General features: G+C 45.8%; 3 protein-coding genes across 5 annotated transcripts; 1 reads left to right on the top strand and 2 right to left on the bottom strand.

Moving 5' to 3' along the window:
- Positions 1-2,350: 2,350 nt before the first annotated feature.
- On the bottom strand, positions 2,351-7,752 carry spsb3b (splA/ryanodine receptor domain and SOCS box containing 3b). 3 transcript variants are annotated; one of them, XM_037463320.2, is made up of 7 exons: positions 6,676-7,752; positions 5,467-5,572; positions 4,608-4,773; positions 4,324-4,511; positions 4,109-4,211; positions 3,523-3,648; positions 2,351-3,439 (listed from the first exon to the last, which is right to left on the bottom strand). In XM_037463320.2, the coding sequence occupies exons 1-7, from the start codon at positions 6,801-6,803 to the stop codon at positions 2,970-2,972; spliced, it is 1,287 nt and encodes a 428-aa protein (XP_037319217.2). In that variant the 5' UTR covers positions 6,804-7,752; the 3' UTR covers positions 2,351-2,969. The 3 variants fall into 3 exon arrangements, with proteins under 3 accessions (XP_037319217.2, XP_062415939.1, XP_037319218.2); XM_062559955.1 differs by having other exon boundaries at positions 4,608-5,661; XM_037463321.2 differs by having other exon boundaries at positions 4,608-4,837; positions 5,467-7,752.
- nubp2 (nucleotide binding protein 2 (MinD homolog, E. coli)) lies at positions 7,302-9,752 on the top strand. The gene is made up of 7 exons (XM_037463384.2): positions 7,302-7,376; positions 7,759-7,874; positions 7,967-8,165; positions 8,336-8,490; positions 8,686-8,796; positions 9,004-9,073; positions 9,480-9,752. Exons 1-7 carry the CDS (start codon positions 7,361-7,363, stop codon positions 9,617-9,619), a joined length of 807 nt encoding a protein of 268 aa, XP_037319281.1. The 5' UTR covers positions 7,302-7,360; the 3' UTR covers positions 9,620-9,752.
- A 135-nt stretch (positions 9,753-9,887) lies between these two features.
- Positions 9,888-15,205, bottom strand: atp6v0cb (ATPase H+ transporting V0 subunit cb). The gene is made up of 3 exons (XM_037463407.2): positions 14,932-15,205; positions 11,611-11,794; positions 9,888-11,341 (listed from the first exon to the last, which is right to left on the bottom strand). The coding sequence occupies exons 1-3, from the start codon at positions 15,002-15,004 to the stop codon at positions 11,137-11,139; spliced, it is 462 nt and encodes a 153-aa protein (XP_037319304.1). The 5' UTR covers positions 15,005-15,205; the 3' UTR covers positions 9,888-11,136.
- Positions 15,206-15,594: the final 389 nt, after the last annotated feature.

Genomic DNA, 15,594 nt, shown 5'->3' on the forward strand with positions numbered 1-15,594 from the left:
CAGGGCTTCAAACGGTAAACTTTGAAACAGTTTTGAGGTTTAGTAAACAATCCCAAGGTCTAATATGAGAAACGGACACAATGAGGCATGTGCTTGGATAGCACAAGGGAACAACTGAAGGGCTGCAGGCTCCAACCTGCTGTCTGAGGTTGTGGGTTCATGCCCCTTCATGCAGACATCACTTCTGCTTTGAAAGAGTTTTGAGGTTTGAGTAGCAGTCTCAAGGTTAAATACGAGAAACAAAAATGTAATTTGTGCATGGTGAGGTAGTGCAGCACAAGAGCTGAGGAGCTACTGTCCTTACCCTGTAGGTTATGGGTTCAAGCCCAGTCTTGGGTTTGAGCCTTTGGCTTTACTTCAGGTTTGAGTAGCAATCTCAAGGTTAAATACAACAAACAAAGGGTTGGTTAGTGTGTGGTGAAGTAGCACACCGGGAGAGCTGCTGCCACAAGCCTGCACTGCGTTTGAAGGTTGTGGGTTTGAGCCTTTGGCTTTACTTCAGGTTTGAGTAGCAATCTCAAGGTTAAATACAACAAACAAAGGGTTGTTTAGTGTGTGGTGAAGTAGCACAGCGGAAGAGCAGCTGCCACAATCCTGCACTGCATTTGAAGGTTGTGGGTTCAAGCCCAGTCTTGGGTTTGAGCCTTTGGCTTTACTTCAGGTTTGAGTAGCAATCTCAAGGTTAAATACAACAAACAAAGGGTTGGTTAGTGTGTGGTGAAGTAGCACAGCGGGAGAGCTGCTGATATAAGCCCCTGCACTGCACTTGAAGGTTGTGGGTTCAAGCCCAGATGTGGAATTAGCATTTAAAAAGAGTTTTGAGGTTTAGCTCCAATGCTCAAGGTTAAATACAACAAACAAAGGGTTGGTTAGTGTGTGGTGAAGTAGCACAGTGGAAGAGCTGCTGACATAAGCCCCTGCACTGCACTTGAAGGTTGATGGTTCAAGGCCAGATGTGGAAATAGCATTTAAGAGATTTTTAAAGTTTAACTCACATGCTCAAGGTTAAATAGGAGAATCAAAGTTGCCAAAATGTGACCAGGACTGGTAGTGTAGGGGTGCAAGCTAGAGCCCAGAAGCCTCTGTGCGCACCGCCAGTGGGTTCAAATCCCGCTCGTGCCAAGTCTTGAGCACACTGCCGCGGAGGTAGTAGTGGGGGCATTGTCCCCACGGTTGTTTCAGAGAAGTGAACCCTAAGGGTTATGCAGAAACACACGGCGCGTTCACTTGAGTTATGATGGCATCGTCAAGAATGATGAAGGATCTTTTGCTGACGAATTGAATTTGATGTTAATTGCTTTGCTTTAGCCTTTAGCACTTATTAGCCATGCTACGTAGCCACCAGAGGTGGGAACAAGTCACTGTTAGGCAAGTCACAAGCAAGTCTCAAGTCATTGCCCTCGCGTCCCGAGTCGAGTCAAAGACGAAGCAAGTCCCAAGTCGAGTCACAAGTCACAGCCAACAAGTCTCAAGTCGAGTCACAAGTCGTACCATTTTAGTTTCGAGTTATGATGGCATCGTCAAGAATGATGAAGAATCTTTTGCTGACGAATTGAATTTGATGTTAATTGCTTTGCTTTAGCCTTTTAGCACTTATTAGCCATGCTACGTAGCCTATAGGGTTCCACCTTTTTGACGGGAGAGAAGTAAAGATGAGCAGATGTGTCTCATTCAGTGGTCACACTGACATGAAACTTATTACAGCCTCTGAGGGCATTTTTCAAGACAATCACATGTTTGTCTACTTCAGGGCATCCTGTGGACAACCTTAAACTGACAGTCTGGCACAGGGTGTAGATTTGACTTTTTAGTGCATCCACCCTCCAATTCTCTGTTACATTCAAATTCAACTCACTTGTGCCTTTACCAATGCAGGAAGGATGAATAGCATGGTTGATCCTCCAAGATGCACCAATCTGTCTCTGGGGCAATATCCCATTATGATTTTTTCTAAATATCAGTTACCCAAAACTAAAAAAGGATTTAGGAAGAGCCACCATGTCCCTTGAGGGTTGAACCCAGATAAGGTTTAAAGTACAGAAATTTGGGGCATTGGGCATTAGTGACAGGGACGTGTAGGTTGCTTCATCTAAGATCATTCCAGTCATGTCATGGGAAAAAAAATATTGTGAAAAAAGTCAAAATATGTAGGGTTAAAAAAGAAAAGATTTTTTTTAAATAGGTAAAAAATTATTATAAAAAAATATATGTAAGGTCAATATATATATATAATATATATATTATTAGGGCCGGGACTCGATTAAAAATACTAATCTAATTAATTAGAGGCTTTGTAATTAATTAATCAAAATAAATCACATTTTAATTGCATAAATATTTGACCTGAGAACAGTGAGAAGTAATTCATTTCATTTATTTTTGTTCAACCAATTCCAGCAGACAAGTGTAGAAATGGCATATTTAGAAATATAGTACTTTCAGAAATTCAGGTAGCCTATAGGTAAGTAGACCTTCTGTAAACTATGTTTTTTTAAGTAGACCAATACTTTCAAGTACATTCAGAACATTGGTTATTTTTTCAGACGTGGACTTACGTCGTCGGGCTAACGTCCACGCTAGCTGCTGATTGTTTTGCGTTGAGGTGATACCTGAGGCTCGATGTGAATTCCTTGTTGCGTAGCTTGCACACAACCACGCTCTTATCGACCCTTCCATCCGTTTGTTTATTATAATAAGATTTCCCATTCACGGGGCCAACCGACACGGTCTCGTCAGCTTCTTCGTTCATGTTCACTGTGGTTTAATGTTGTCTGAAGTCATGAACGCTAGTTGGTGCTCCAGTATAATCGGTCCTCCGAAACTCATCCAGTGAGAAACGTTCCGCGGTGCAAAAAATAAGGGTAAAAATGCGTAAAAAATGTTTAATGTGTTATTTTTTGTGTAATTAATTAATCTTAATTCACATGGTAATTAATTAATCGCTGCCAAACGCTTATTGACCTTCCGGGTCACGCCCAGCGGCACCTTTTGCTCTGGTAGTCCTCCGGCTCAGAGCCGCAGCTGTCGTACTCGCCGCTCGGAGGGCGCGGTGTAGTTTGAGGTGACATTCGACAGGGGGCCGCGTCAAGAAAGGCGCTCGGGGCAGAGGAGCCTCGGCGGGGGCCACAGGGCGAGCTGGTCTCCCGGTGGGGACCGGCGGGCGGGTCCTCGCGCCGCTCCGGGTCGCCTGGGCCGCCGCTGAGGGAGAAGACCCAGCCGAGCCGCACGTGGAGGAACGCGTGGAGGCCCGGGGGCAGCTCAGCGGCGGCCAGCGGGTCGGGGCAGCGGCGGGGCAGCGTTTGGCGGAGGCGGGCGCAGCAAAGGTACTGCAGCGAGGTGGGTGTCCAGCAGGCCCGGATCACCTTCATGCTGCTCCTAGCCGCTGTGGAGCACACCATGGGGTAGAACTTCTTGTTCTGCAGCTTCGTCGCAGCGACGCCTGAAAACGGGGGGGGGGGGGGGGGGTCGTGGATGAGATGCAGTTTTGGTGTGTTTGTCGCTTGGAACACAGAAAATACGCACCTATGCAGCGCCGATTCTTGTAGAAGGTCAGGGTGCCGTGCCAGGTGTCCAGGTGCACTCCTATGATGGAGCCCTGGCCAAACCGGGACAAGAACTTCACTTTGTCCCCTTTGTGCTGGAGAAGTCCTTTTAAGAGATTCAGAGAAGAAACAGGATGCAGCATTTATTTTGTCGGACGGAGGAAGTACGTAGAAAAAATTGTAATAATACCACAATGTAAAAAGTCTCTGGTTCACAACCGCTGGTTCCTGACCCCCACCAGGTGTCGCCGAAGCTAGTTAATTGGACAGTTTGTTAATTGTCCTGGTTACTGTATGCACTTGGTTGTCAGTTTTCATGCATTTCAAATTGCAGAGGTATTATCAGGGACATGGATTTATAGAACCATCACGAATAAAGGTATGTGTGATATATATACGATATGTATATATCTATGTCCAATGGTTCCCAACCTAGGAGTTGTATTTTGTTGGAACTTTTTATTGTTTATTTGTTTATTTTACTGGTAAAAAGTCTCCATCTGGTTTCACATACCTCATTCGGATCATTCTTGGTATATTTCAAACTTGCATTCTGCCCCTTTCACCTGTGTAGGAGAGTCCCCAGCTGTCTTCATCGTGGCCCAGGAGGCTGCCAAAGTTGAAATTGAACTTGTCCATGTTCACCTCCGCAGTTCCAATTCCCACCATCTAAACCAAATAAAACAGCGAAAACCTGATCGAAACATGTTGGCAGCCTCCTTCCAGATCTCCACGCGACGGACTCAGAAACCAAGCAGAGGTTCGCATGGACGCTACCCACCATGTCGGTTCCGTAGACGGGCGAGGTCATCTTGACCTCCCAGAAGTGCTGGCCGTCCGCGAGCTCCTTGGTGCCGCGGATGGCCGCCGTGCCGCAGCTGTAGTCCGAGTGAAAGCCCACCTTCCTGTTGCCACAGCTGAGGAGGGCCCCCGAAGACTTGAAGTGCTCGTCCCACTCCCAGTCAAAGCCTGCCGACAGAGACGCACGGACGGATCTGCTCATTGAAACGTCCGGGTCCGCCTAGGGTTAGGGTTACCGTGGGGTATCGCCGGGCCCTCGCTCACCCTCGTCCTCCTCCCCGCAGAGGCAGTCGCCGCCGCTGGGCTCCTCTCGCCGGTCACACCGGCAGAAAGACTCGCCGGTCACCGGATCTGCGTTGGGCGAGGCGAGCGCCTCGGACGCCGCGCGAGGACTCTGCAGGTGATCCGCCTCTGACTCTGCCTCGCTGATCTGGTTGACACAAGCAGCAGGAAGTTGGAAGTCGAGAGACGTGGCCATGGTCCAGGAACGTTGGCTTGGTTGCAGGGGAAAATAATTAGATCCAAGAATAACCTCTTGGCGGTGGACAAGAAAGTAAGAAGAAAATCCCGCTATCTCAATATTTGCATCCTGGACAATGAAACATCCGGAGAGTCAACTGAGAGGCTTTTAACCTCAAAAGCTGTTCGGGGCTGCTATCGGTTACAGAAGTCATGTGTGATGCCAAGTGAAACAAGACCCCTTCCAAAAATACTGCGCCTCCTTTCCTTACCTTTGAAGACCTGACCGTCTCTTACGCACGGCCTTTTTAGTCAATGGGCAGTCAGAGTGGAAAACTACTGGCACAATCTTTTCTTCTCCACTTTTCATTAAATGACATGTCACTTAGCTGACAATTTTATCCAAAGCGACTTACAAGAAGTGCATTTCAATCGTAGAGATAACAAGAAAGTAAAATTGTCATCAAATAAGCAGTTTTAAAACATGTTATAGATAAGTGGCATTATGAGTAGTGCTACAGTTAGTGTTTTACTCAGAGTCTAAAGAGGTGCGTCTTGAGTCTGAAGGTGTAAAGGCTCTCTGCGCTCCTAGTACCATCAGAAGGCTCATTCCACCATCTGGGAGCCAGAATCTTTTCGCCCGACAAACTGATAAAGGTCTCACCTGTGTCGTTGTCCGATCGTCCAGCGCGTGGATCCCCGTCTCGCTGCCGGCCAAATGCCGAGCGCGGCAGTTCCGGCCTCCTCTCAGCGCGGCGGCGGCTCTGTGGCTGCAGACGCGGCACCTTTACCAGCAGCTGGCGTGTGGGCAGTCGGCCCTTTACTGGTTCTTATTTCAAGTGAGGACGGTGTTGAACTCCTGGTTCACAGTTCATTTGTTTGCTGAGGTCAGGTTATTTTTGGACACATTTAAGTACATATCTACTGACACATTTTTGAAACCTAGAGGGCCGCGTTCAAGGAAGAGCGACAGAAATAACGCCCTATCTCAAATTAAAGAGAGCTTTTTGGCATTTGTCATCCAACCGAATCAGCCAAAGAAGACGTAGCCTAAATCTTTCTAAGTTTGAAGATGGTAACTTCTGTGGTCAAATAGAATGTACTCTGGGCTTTTCTCAGTTTAACATGTACTGTCCTTAAAACCTTTAACCTTTAAGAGCAAACTCTGTGCTTTTCACATTCCAATCAAAAACGGCCTCTTCTGATTTTCCTCGTGCAAAATATTCACTGCCCCTCCATATTTATGTGGCAATTTAGCACCTAAGAAACATTTACAATGAAAGTGCTTTCACTTCTTTTGAGGGAACTTTAGGCAAAGTGTAAATCAAAGTGTGACACAGTGATTAATGTCAGTCTAAGAATAAACAGGACAAATGTATGTGAACTAATTGAATGAACTTCAGTGACTAAAACTAAATTGGCAGCAAAGCTTTTGTGTTCCTACAGATTGACTCAAGCATAATACTTATTGAGCTCGGTTTTTTACCCTGTATGCCTCTGAGCAGCCGGGGACGGTGAAGGAGATGGAGCTGACATCATTTAGATTAGTTAGCCCGAAGCTGGTCTCACTTTAATTGGGCTTTAACCTACATACTGCAAACGCATCATCTGGAAAACCAAGACCTCAACGACTGTAACTTTGTCACTGTTCTGACCGGGACAGCGACAGCAACTGTTTGCACGTTTTGAATATTACATTACTGAAAGATTCCACCACTGCTCACTGTCTGGCCCAAACTTTCTATTCAAAACACACCAGAAGCAAGTTATTCTAGATGCCAGCATCTCATGGTACAGCCAGTAAGCTCAGTGAACCTCAGTGAACCTCAGTGCAGCGTGAACGTCTCCATTGCAGCCTCAGCTGTGCTCTTACCTCACAGTCGTCATCCTGTACACGGTCCCGCAGTGGCTCCTTTGATTGCCCGTGTGTCTCTGTAACGGACTGTGTGACAGGTGGAGTTTACACTCTGCCCCACTTTGCAACAAGACAGACGTAAACATGACTTATCCACGCCCTTTGAGCGTGATTATTGGATACAAGGCACCAGGGGGAGGAGTTTGTGTTTATCTATTTGGTTTTATTTTAACTACCTGTGAGACACCAAGTCGTGGTATGTTGACTAAATATAACAAAGAGGGGAGTGCCACTTACTTAAAAAACAAAGATAATTAGCAAAAATTACAATTACATTTATTTACATTTATCGGCCATTCAGAGAAATTGCGGTACTAATTCGTTGAAAAATAAATAAATATATGAAGATTTTTGGACGATTATTTGATAATATCATGTAAGGTGTTAGTAGAGATTGTTGTCATCTTAGTTAAAAGTCAAGAGACATTCAGGAATAGAATTATCAAGTATATGCCAGTTTTCTTTCAAACATTTCGAGGCGTCTGTGGTGGTGGTGAATGTAGCATACTGCGTACCGGCAGCCCATTGGTGCCATTGACGGAGAGGCGGGACTTAGGCGAAATGTACGCCGTTTGATTTGCTAGTTGGTGCGTGACGTTACACGGAAGTAATCGACCCAGTGCGAACGAGTCAAATCTAAAATATGGAACAAAGTAATGGTACGTTTTGCGTCACCGGTAAATAAAGTTTAGATGAATTGTGTACACGAGCCGTGTCCTCTTTTAGAGTTGCCAGCTGTCACAAACGTCTGCGTGTGTGATATCGTTAAGTTCATATTTAACGGTATAGCTAACGGGCTATTGGAAGCTAGCGTTTTCTTGGCCGCTGGTCATTTTAGCTTAAATTATTCAGCCCTGCCACAATGTTGGAGCTGACCGCCCGGTTTTAATGTCCTCGGAGAAGCTGTTGTTTATATTAAAGTGTTTACGATACAAACATTATAACAGAAACCTCCTCCAACCCTGATGTACGTTGGACTTGTGGACTGTGTCAAACAGCCATTCTGTCGCATGCTGAACTTTTAACAATGGACCTTTCCAGACGGGAACTTGTCGCAGGTTCGGCACGTCGTGTTGGTCCTGTCGGGGAAGGGCGGCGTGGGCAAGAGCACCATCACCACCGAGCTGGCACTGGCCCTCAGGCATGCTGGCAAAAAGGTAAGCCCGCCGGGGTGCCGGAGCACGCCGACCACGTGATCACGATGCGCGCGCAGTTGCATTACTTTGAACACGGCGTACTTGCGGCTTAGGTCGGCATCCTGGACGTGGACCTGTGTGGGCCCAGTATCCCCCACATGCTCGGCGTGGGGCGGCCTGACGTGCACCAGTGTGACTCCGGGTGGGTGCCGGTCTACACCGACGCCCAGAAGGGCCTCGCGCTGATGTCCATCGGCTTCCTGCTGGAGGACCCAGATGAAGCAGTGGTATGGAGGGGGCCCAAAAAAACAGGTATGCCACTCCTCCATTGTGTTGGGCTACAGGTCAGAGGTTTCTCACGCTGACAAAATAACAATCCTCCTGATGTCCCCGTTTGTCTGTGTTTAAGTGTCTTATTACAAAACCTCTGTGCTACAATGTTTACACTTGAATGAATCATCTTTTTATGTTCCACCCCACAGCTATGATAGCGCAGTTTGTGTCAGATGTAGCGTGGGGAGAGCTGGACGTGCTGCTTGTGGACACACCACCAGGGACATCGGACGAACATCTGGCAGTGCTGGAGAACCTTAAGAAACACAGGGTGGACGGAGCTGTCCTGGTCACCACACCTCAGGTACCCGCCAGTCCAGGGAGTCCTTACTGTCCATTACGAGTGAAATAAGGGCCAACTCGCACTGACACGTAGGCTCACAAACTTTGTTCTGGCCGTGATGTGATTACTTTCCTGCAGACTGGACCCTAACTGGAAACACTTTGTAAGTTTCATGACCGTGAGCGTTGTTCTTCTCTGGTCCTGTGTTGGCTCCAGGCGGTATCCACGGGGGACGTGAGGAGGGAGATCACCTTTTGTAAAAAGACGGGTGTACGGATCCTGGGCATCATCGAGAACATGAGTGGATTTGTTTGTCCACACTGCTCAGTATGTAAACCGTCACACAAGTCGTAATGCTAATGATGTATAGTGAAATTGTTTTTACAGTATTCAAAATCTAAGGATTTAAAGGTCATCTGCAAATCAGTACCAATTTGATATATATTCTTAAATAGTCAAATACATCCACTATTAATTTGTGTGGGGTTTGTGTCACAGCTGTTTTGTAGATTTTAATAAATCTTCTCTTTTCAGGAATGCAGCAATATATTCTCAAAAGGTGGAGGTGAAGAATTAGCCAAGTTGACTGGCTCAACGTTCCTGGGTGAGATGGTCCTGCGTAATGTCAGCTTCCCGCCACGTGGTGTCACAACTGCCCGATTCAGGAAGCCGTTTACATGACTTCCTTGTCATGGCTTCAGTGCAGATGCACCATCATTCTTTACATCACATGTCATGTAGCTGACGCTTTTATCCAAAGCGACTTACAATAAGTGCATTTCCACGTAGATTTTTTATCAAATAAGCAGTTTCAGAACAGGTTATAGAAAAGTGCCACGATTGGTTCTTGATTAAATTGATTATTTAATGGCTTCTCTTCAACGGATCTATTGTGTCTGCACATCTGTATTTTGTGTAGCGATGCAGCTGATCCAGCGACGGGCCCTTTGTAGTGTTGCATAGCATCAACTAGTCCAGTTGACCGGCTAAACGCGTGTGGTCCGTTCCAGGTGCCGTGCCCCTGGATCCTCTGCTCAGCGGCGCCACGGAGGAGGGCGCCGACTTCATCCGCTCGTTTCCCGATAGCGCCTCGTTCAGCGCCATCAGCGCCATCTCCAGCGCGCTCCTCCGCGACCTGGAAGGCGCGTGAGCTGCAACTCTGGTGTGCGCTGAGATATTTAGTCACTGTGCAGATGTAATTATGCCACTTCTGTCCTGTACAATATAAAAGTATTTACTGATTTTGTGTGCTTTCTTTAAAATAAATATATCTGCCAACAGTACGATGCGATCCGGGTGTGCAGTTGTGGACCAGCTCATGTTTATACTACAGGTTGAGACACTTTGGTATTAAATCATGCTGCTTGTAGAAGACTTGGAACGTGTCACTGAAAAATATGAAGCACGGCACACAGCTGTGTGTTGGAAGCCAGCCCAAACCAAGTTGGATTCTTCTTTAATTCGATTGTGACACATCAGGATAACTTCACTATCAGTGGTAATACAAGATTGTAGATTGGCGCTTCAGTAAACGCGTCAGCAGCAGCTCCATTTTCAGAAAACACCACCAGATCAAGTCAAACCGGTCTGTGAACCTCAAACCTCCTGAATGCTACCATGACGCTTTCGTCACGTAAACTGGTGTCTTTTGACAATGTATGCACCATGTAAATGGTTTTTTTTTTGATCTGGATAAAGTCTCCTGAAAGTAGCCTGCCCCTCAGCTTCATATCCAACAGCAACGAAACACTGAAACCCATGCAGGACCCGGATGGCTGGAATGTGGAAGAGATGACACACGGCCACAGAGGGAGGGGGGGGGGCAGGAGGTGAATAAGATGGAGATGAACTTCTGGAAATTACACTTGCAAGACCCAACACGGGGCGCACACACACACCTTTAACGCAAACGGCACTACAGGAAAAACAGGGAAGTTTGAGAATGTTTGCGTAATGATTAGAATACAGCTACACACAGAACTCCCACTTCACCAGCAACATACTAAAGGCAATCTGAATTATTAAACCAAGAAATACATCCAGAGGAATTCCAACCACTTATCACAATTTACCCACAGTGCATTAAATCTATGTAGATATTTATATGTCTGTATATATGTATATCCTGGGGAATCAAAGAGGTTTGATGAACAATTTCTTATAAATAAAATGTGGAAGAAAAAAAAAAAAAAGTACGTCCATATACATTTCTCTTTACAAATAGACCCTCAAGATTAATGCAGAAATTGTGTCGACTCCCGAGTTGCCAGGGGAGGAGAAAAAGCTGTTGGGCCAGCTCACTAAGACCAGAGGCCAAGTCGCCTCAGATGGCCTCAAGCCCCGAAATAAGTGGAGGGGAAAAAAAAATCTTTATCATACAATTTTAAAAACACGCGCACGCACACACACACATACACACACACACACAAGACAGACAAATCACTACATTGCGCATTTACAAGTTGACTATCAAATTGGGACAACTGTACACATTGTTGAGATAAGACCATATTTATGTAGCCATTTCAAATCATTATTTCCCGACGCCTTTACTTCTTTCATCTCAAGTGGCTGATTTGTTTTTTTGTTTTGTTTTTTACAAATTTCCCTCCCGTTATACACTTTTTCTCCAGCAGCAACATAAATGACAGATCTTGAACTGGGTGTTTATTTCGTGGACAGAATGAGGGCGACGATGAGCCCGTAGAGACCCAAGACCTCGGCGAAGATCAAGATGAGGATCATTCCCACGAAGAGCCTGGGCTGCTGAGCCGTGCCCCTCACGCCGGCGTCGCCCACGATGCCGATGGCGAAACCTGCCGCCAACCCGCTGAGGCCCACGCTCAGCCCGGCTCCCAGATGAAGGAAGCTCCTAAACACACACACAGACGGGATGGTTATGTTACCTCGAGTACTATCTGGTGTTTAGTGCAGCTTTATTATGCCTCTGAACACTCAGATATGGATGAACAGGAAGACAAATGACACCATTCGAGCAATTTGAACTCTTTTCGTGTTATAGGGAAACTAGGAAGCTTCCACAATGATGTGAAACATTCAAATGAGACGGGTTCCTTCAAACGCTGGCTGTGTTCACTTTATTTATTGGCTGTGGTCTTTTGTATCAGTAACTGAACTCACTTGTAGAGGGTGACCTTCTCGGAGATGTTGTTGGCAATAAGCACCGCTACCACCAGACCGTAGATGGCTATAATACCCGCCATGACCACTGGGATGATGGACTTCATGATGAGCTCCGGCCTCATCACCGACATGGCGGCGATCCCCGTGCCGCTCTTGGCCGTGCCGTAGGCGGCACCCAAGGCTGGTGGGGAGGAGAGAGAGATTATTTTAGTGAGAGAAAAAAAAATGAAAAATGACAAACCACTAGCAGACCGACAACAGAAATCAGTGGTCCAGGGACAATAATTAGGCAGAAGTGAAATAAGAGAAAACCACAACAGCTGTTGGTTTCTGTTCCCCTTAAAAATCCAACATGTCCCTCTCTGAGAAATACCCCCATGGGGAAGAACAGCTCTCATTCTCAAGACCAACGAATCGAATGAATCAGTTGGTCACATGTTGCGTCTCCTCGGCGGACTGCCGCAGCAGTTTATCACTGTCTGAATGAAAAGAGCCTGATTAGGTTAAGGCTCACAGGGAAGTGCTGACGTCACAAGAGAAGCAGGATGCCACATCTCCAGAGATGGGCTCAGTGGCGGATGGGCACGGGCCAAACGCAGCAAAAAGCCTCGTCGGCATATTGCCTCCGTCGGCGTGTGAGACGCTGAGGAAAAGCAGAGCGCCAACAACGTCACACTCAGGACTGCAGGAGGATCCTCAAAAATCAGGCTGCACTAGATTTACGCACAACAAATGTGTGTGTGGGATTTTTTTTCTCATCGATGGTGAAAGCACCCTTTATAGAGAACATGATTGATGTGATGACACTGAGGCTATGATCTTGGATAGCCTTGCCCGAGGAAGCCTGAACAGTATTCAGTGGTGCTATATAAAAACTGACCCAGATAATGGCTCCCAAGAAAACCTGTCGATCTCACAATGGATGATATTTTATAAACATTCCCCTCCATTAACAAGCACCATTAACGTCCAGCTCCAATGCTTCTTGGTAAGCTCGAGGTGTGACAGGAGACGGTTCATCAACAAACACTAGAAACCGCAAACATTGGGACATGACAATTCAAAGGGTTTCCTGTCTGACGGGGGGCTTCCGGACCACCTCTGGATTTGAATCCCGATACCCTCAGCTTAGGTGACGAGGCCCCCCCTCCCTCCCTCCCTTGTTTTTTTATTCCCTGCAGTATGTTTAATGAATGGGATGCCCTTGTGACGTCCGAGTGGGAGGGGCTTCTAGCAAGGGATGATCTTGCATGCAATATGCCCACGCAATACACAGCGGATTGGTGTGCGAGTAGGGAAGCACTGCGAATGACAAAATCTCTAAAAAAAAAGGTCAGAAATACAGAGACGCGCCAACAAATCTATTCCATGATGAGATGAGGAATGTCTAGTGTACACCAACATCGTCAATCATGCGGTGCGCACAAAGAGTGAGATTTAGAAGGATAATGTGAATAAAAGGTCAAGCCCGGAAAAGCATAAAAACAGCTTCCTTGGTGTTTGCTACCACGCTGATAACAAACAACTAAATAGGTCATTTCAAAAAGGCAAATGGACTTCTTAAAATATTTGTCAGTGTAAAATAGAAATTTTTGACTATTGGTTAAAATAGCAAAAGTCCTTCAACTCACACACACACACCAGGAGGAAACCTCCGGTTTAATGCACAGGTTTCTTCAAACTTGCTCTACATGCTGTTCTGACCTGCATGGTGCAGCTCCTCCAGTTACCAAAACAAGTCTGATTCAATGGAAGTCTATGACTAAATTTACCCAATTCTCACCCGATTAATTACCTCATTAAACATTACAATCAATACTTCAAAGTCTTCATTTTTTTTAAGTCTTAAGAATGGCAGTCCACAAGCCAATGGGTGAAATCACGTCGACTATGTCCAGTTCTATTATCGATTACGGTCTACATTTAAAAAAAAAAAAAAAGACAACTGTAATTACCCATCAATGACTCCACAACACCAAAATCCCTTGCACTTAATTCTGAATAATCATTAGTCCCCATAAATCCCACCACTACTACAACCCTTCTTTGTGCCAGCATGATCCCCTCCCTTTAAGCTAATTCCCCAGCTGTCACTCCGTCCCCACCACCGACTAGTACTGCTGCTGCTGCTAACCTGCCCATCACTACACATTAAACACACTCTATGGCCATTCCCTCGTGATGGCCACCAAACAGTCAGGTTTTTGCCACATGGCCTCAAGCTACAGCCCTTTGCAATATAGCTACGATTAGCTTGTTCTAACTGGAGCTGCACCCATCCCATGCCCCATGAATATGTGGATACCATTGTCTAAGATTAACAAAAGACAAATATGCTACTAAAAGTATGAACAACAATTTAAAAAAAAGTGGCAAAGTTCACTTTCTCAGTCAATTAATAGGTTCCTGTCAAACCATTGATAAGGGGTTTCACACACATCTTTTGTTAAAGACAGTGTTTTTGGACAGGTTCACTGTGAACGTTTAACCTGAGAGTTGCACAAGAGCAGAAGTAAAAATGGTAATTCCCAGTCAGAAGTCTCATCATGTGATCATCATGTGACCTCGTGTCATTCCTTTGAGCTATAAGGAAGTTAACCAGCTGATTCTGCACCCCAGTGGTTATCAGAGTAGCATGAAAAGGCTATTTTAATATTCATTTTTAAAAAAAAATCACACGTTTAACATGAAATGACACCACCTACGACAAACAGCACATTTGGGCCAGAATAGCAAACACCACAGGGAACGACGTCCATACCATATAACAAATGGTTAATGGTCACACATTTCAGGCTACATTCAATTCTAGGAAAAACAGATCCAATTGCTTTCTAACACACTCCATCAAGTAACCGAACGAAAGCACACCGCAAGGTTTAATATATCAAATATAATTTTCCTGATCAGTTGGCTACTGCCATTTCCTTTACGTGCAGATGAAATTACGTTATGATTCCGACCGTCTAAGCTAACATTTGGTACGTTAGCCGTCATCAGAAAACGTAACGTTAGCTAACTAGTCTTAACTAGCAGCTGTTCAGCATTGGGCCCAGCAGCGATGACTGTATTACGCTTGGAATACCGCCACAATATAGTTATAGTTTAAGAAAAATCAAAGCCATTAGCTAGCCAAGCTAACGTTAGCGATGACAGCTTTAGATTAGCATTAACGTTAGCCAGGCTAGCGGGTAGCGCCAAGAGACACTACATGGTTGACAATTCAAGGGAACGACATTGGTGCAGAAGGGCTCATCAGTAAATGCACACGGAGACGTTTAGTAACCAAGAGACAGCTGAAGAACAGGCGATAATTACCGCTGAAGACCATCGCCGCAGAGGCGCCCATCACTGCGAAGAACGGAGAGTATTCGGGACTTTCGGCCGACATTCTTTCTCACAAGGTATAAAATGGACTAAATGAATTATTTACGTTGACTCGAACAAAAACAATAATAACGCTAACGAAGGCCTCGGGCTCGGAATCGGCAAGCGGGACCAACAGGAAGCGTCTGGCAACCTAACTAGCAGCGTGCAAACGGAGGAGTCACGACTCGTCAGATAAATACCCGGCGCAGCAGCACAAAATGGCGAAGCGGAAAATATCACCTGACTCGGCCGTGCGGATAAAACCCATCGTCGGCTGGGTGTGGGGGGGGGGGCGAACAAATTTAAAGTCCCTTAATAACGTACTGTGACAAACGATGCGTACATACAAGCAAGATGTGTGCACTTATACAACCGGTAATAGCTTATTTTAAACAATTACGCTGTTTTACATGTTTCTATTATTTTTCTATTTTTCTTCGATGGTCACCCCTACCGGGCATCCCGTTGGTATGGTCCGCTGCAGGCCTCCCCCTTTGATATAAACGCATTCACCCTTCAAAAGCAATGTTGATGGAGTGATGAGGAGAAAGGTGTGGAAACACAGCCGGGCTAAGGAAAATAGCTGTTTGTGTAATGCTACATGCTAAGGAA

This window comes from Pungitius pungitius, chromosome 21 (genome assembly GCF_949316345.1).
Source record: "Pungitius pungitius chromosome 21, fPunPun2.1, whole genome shotgun sequence".
In the NCBI taxonomy this organism is placed as follows: Eukaryota; Metazoa; Chordata; class Actinopteri; order Perciformes; family Gasterosteidae; genus Pungitius; species Pungitius pungitius.

What these genes read in the sequence shown, in the direction of transcription:
- spsb3b (XM_037463320.2), bottom strand. Translation starts at nt 6,803, where the DNA reads ATGTTTACGTCTGTCTTGTTGCAAAGTGGGGCAGAGTGTAAACTCCAC. An exon ending in CTGCGGGGAGGAGGACGAGG is followed by an intron (nt 4,512 to 4,607) that starts GTGAGCGAGGGC and finishes CTCTGTCGGCAG; the next exon opens with GCTTTGACTGGGAGTGGGAC. An exon ending in CAAGAATCGGCGCTGCATAG is followed by an intron (nt 3,440 to 3,522) that starts GTGCGTATTTTC and finishes CCCCGTTTTCAG; the next exon opens with GCGTCGCTGCGACGAAGCTG.
- atp6v0cb (XM_037463407.2), bottom strand. Translation starts at nt 15,004, where the DNA reads ATGTCGGCCGAAAGTCCCGAATACTCTCCGTTCTTCGCAGTGATGGGC. An exon ending in TGCGGCGATGGTCTTCAGCG is followed by an intron (nt 11,795 to 14,931) that starts GTAATTATCGCC and finishes CCTCCCCACCAG; the next exon opens with CCTTGGGTGCCGCCTACGGC. An exon ending in GAGAAGGTCACCCTCTACAA is followed by an intron (nt 11,342 to 11,610) that starts GTGAGTTCAGTT and finishes GTGTGTGTTTAG; the next exon opens with GAGCTTCCTTCATCTGGGAG.
- nubp2 (XM_037463384.2), top strand. An exon ending in TCCTGGTCACCACACCTCAG is followed by an intron (nt 8,491 to 8,685) that starts GTACCCGCCAGT and finishes TGTTGGCTCCAG; the next exon opens with GCGGTATCCACGGGGGACGT. An exon ending in TTGTTTGTCCACACTGCTCA is followed by an intron (nt 8,797 to 9,003) that starts GTATGTAAACCG and finishes TTCTCTTTTCAG; the next exon opens with GAATGCAGCAATATATTCTC.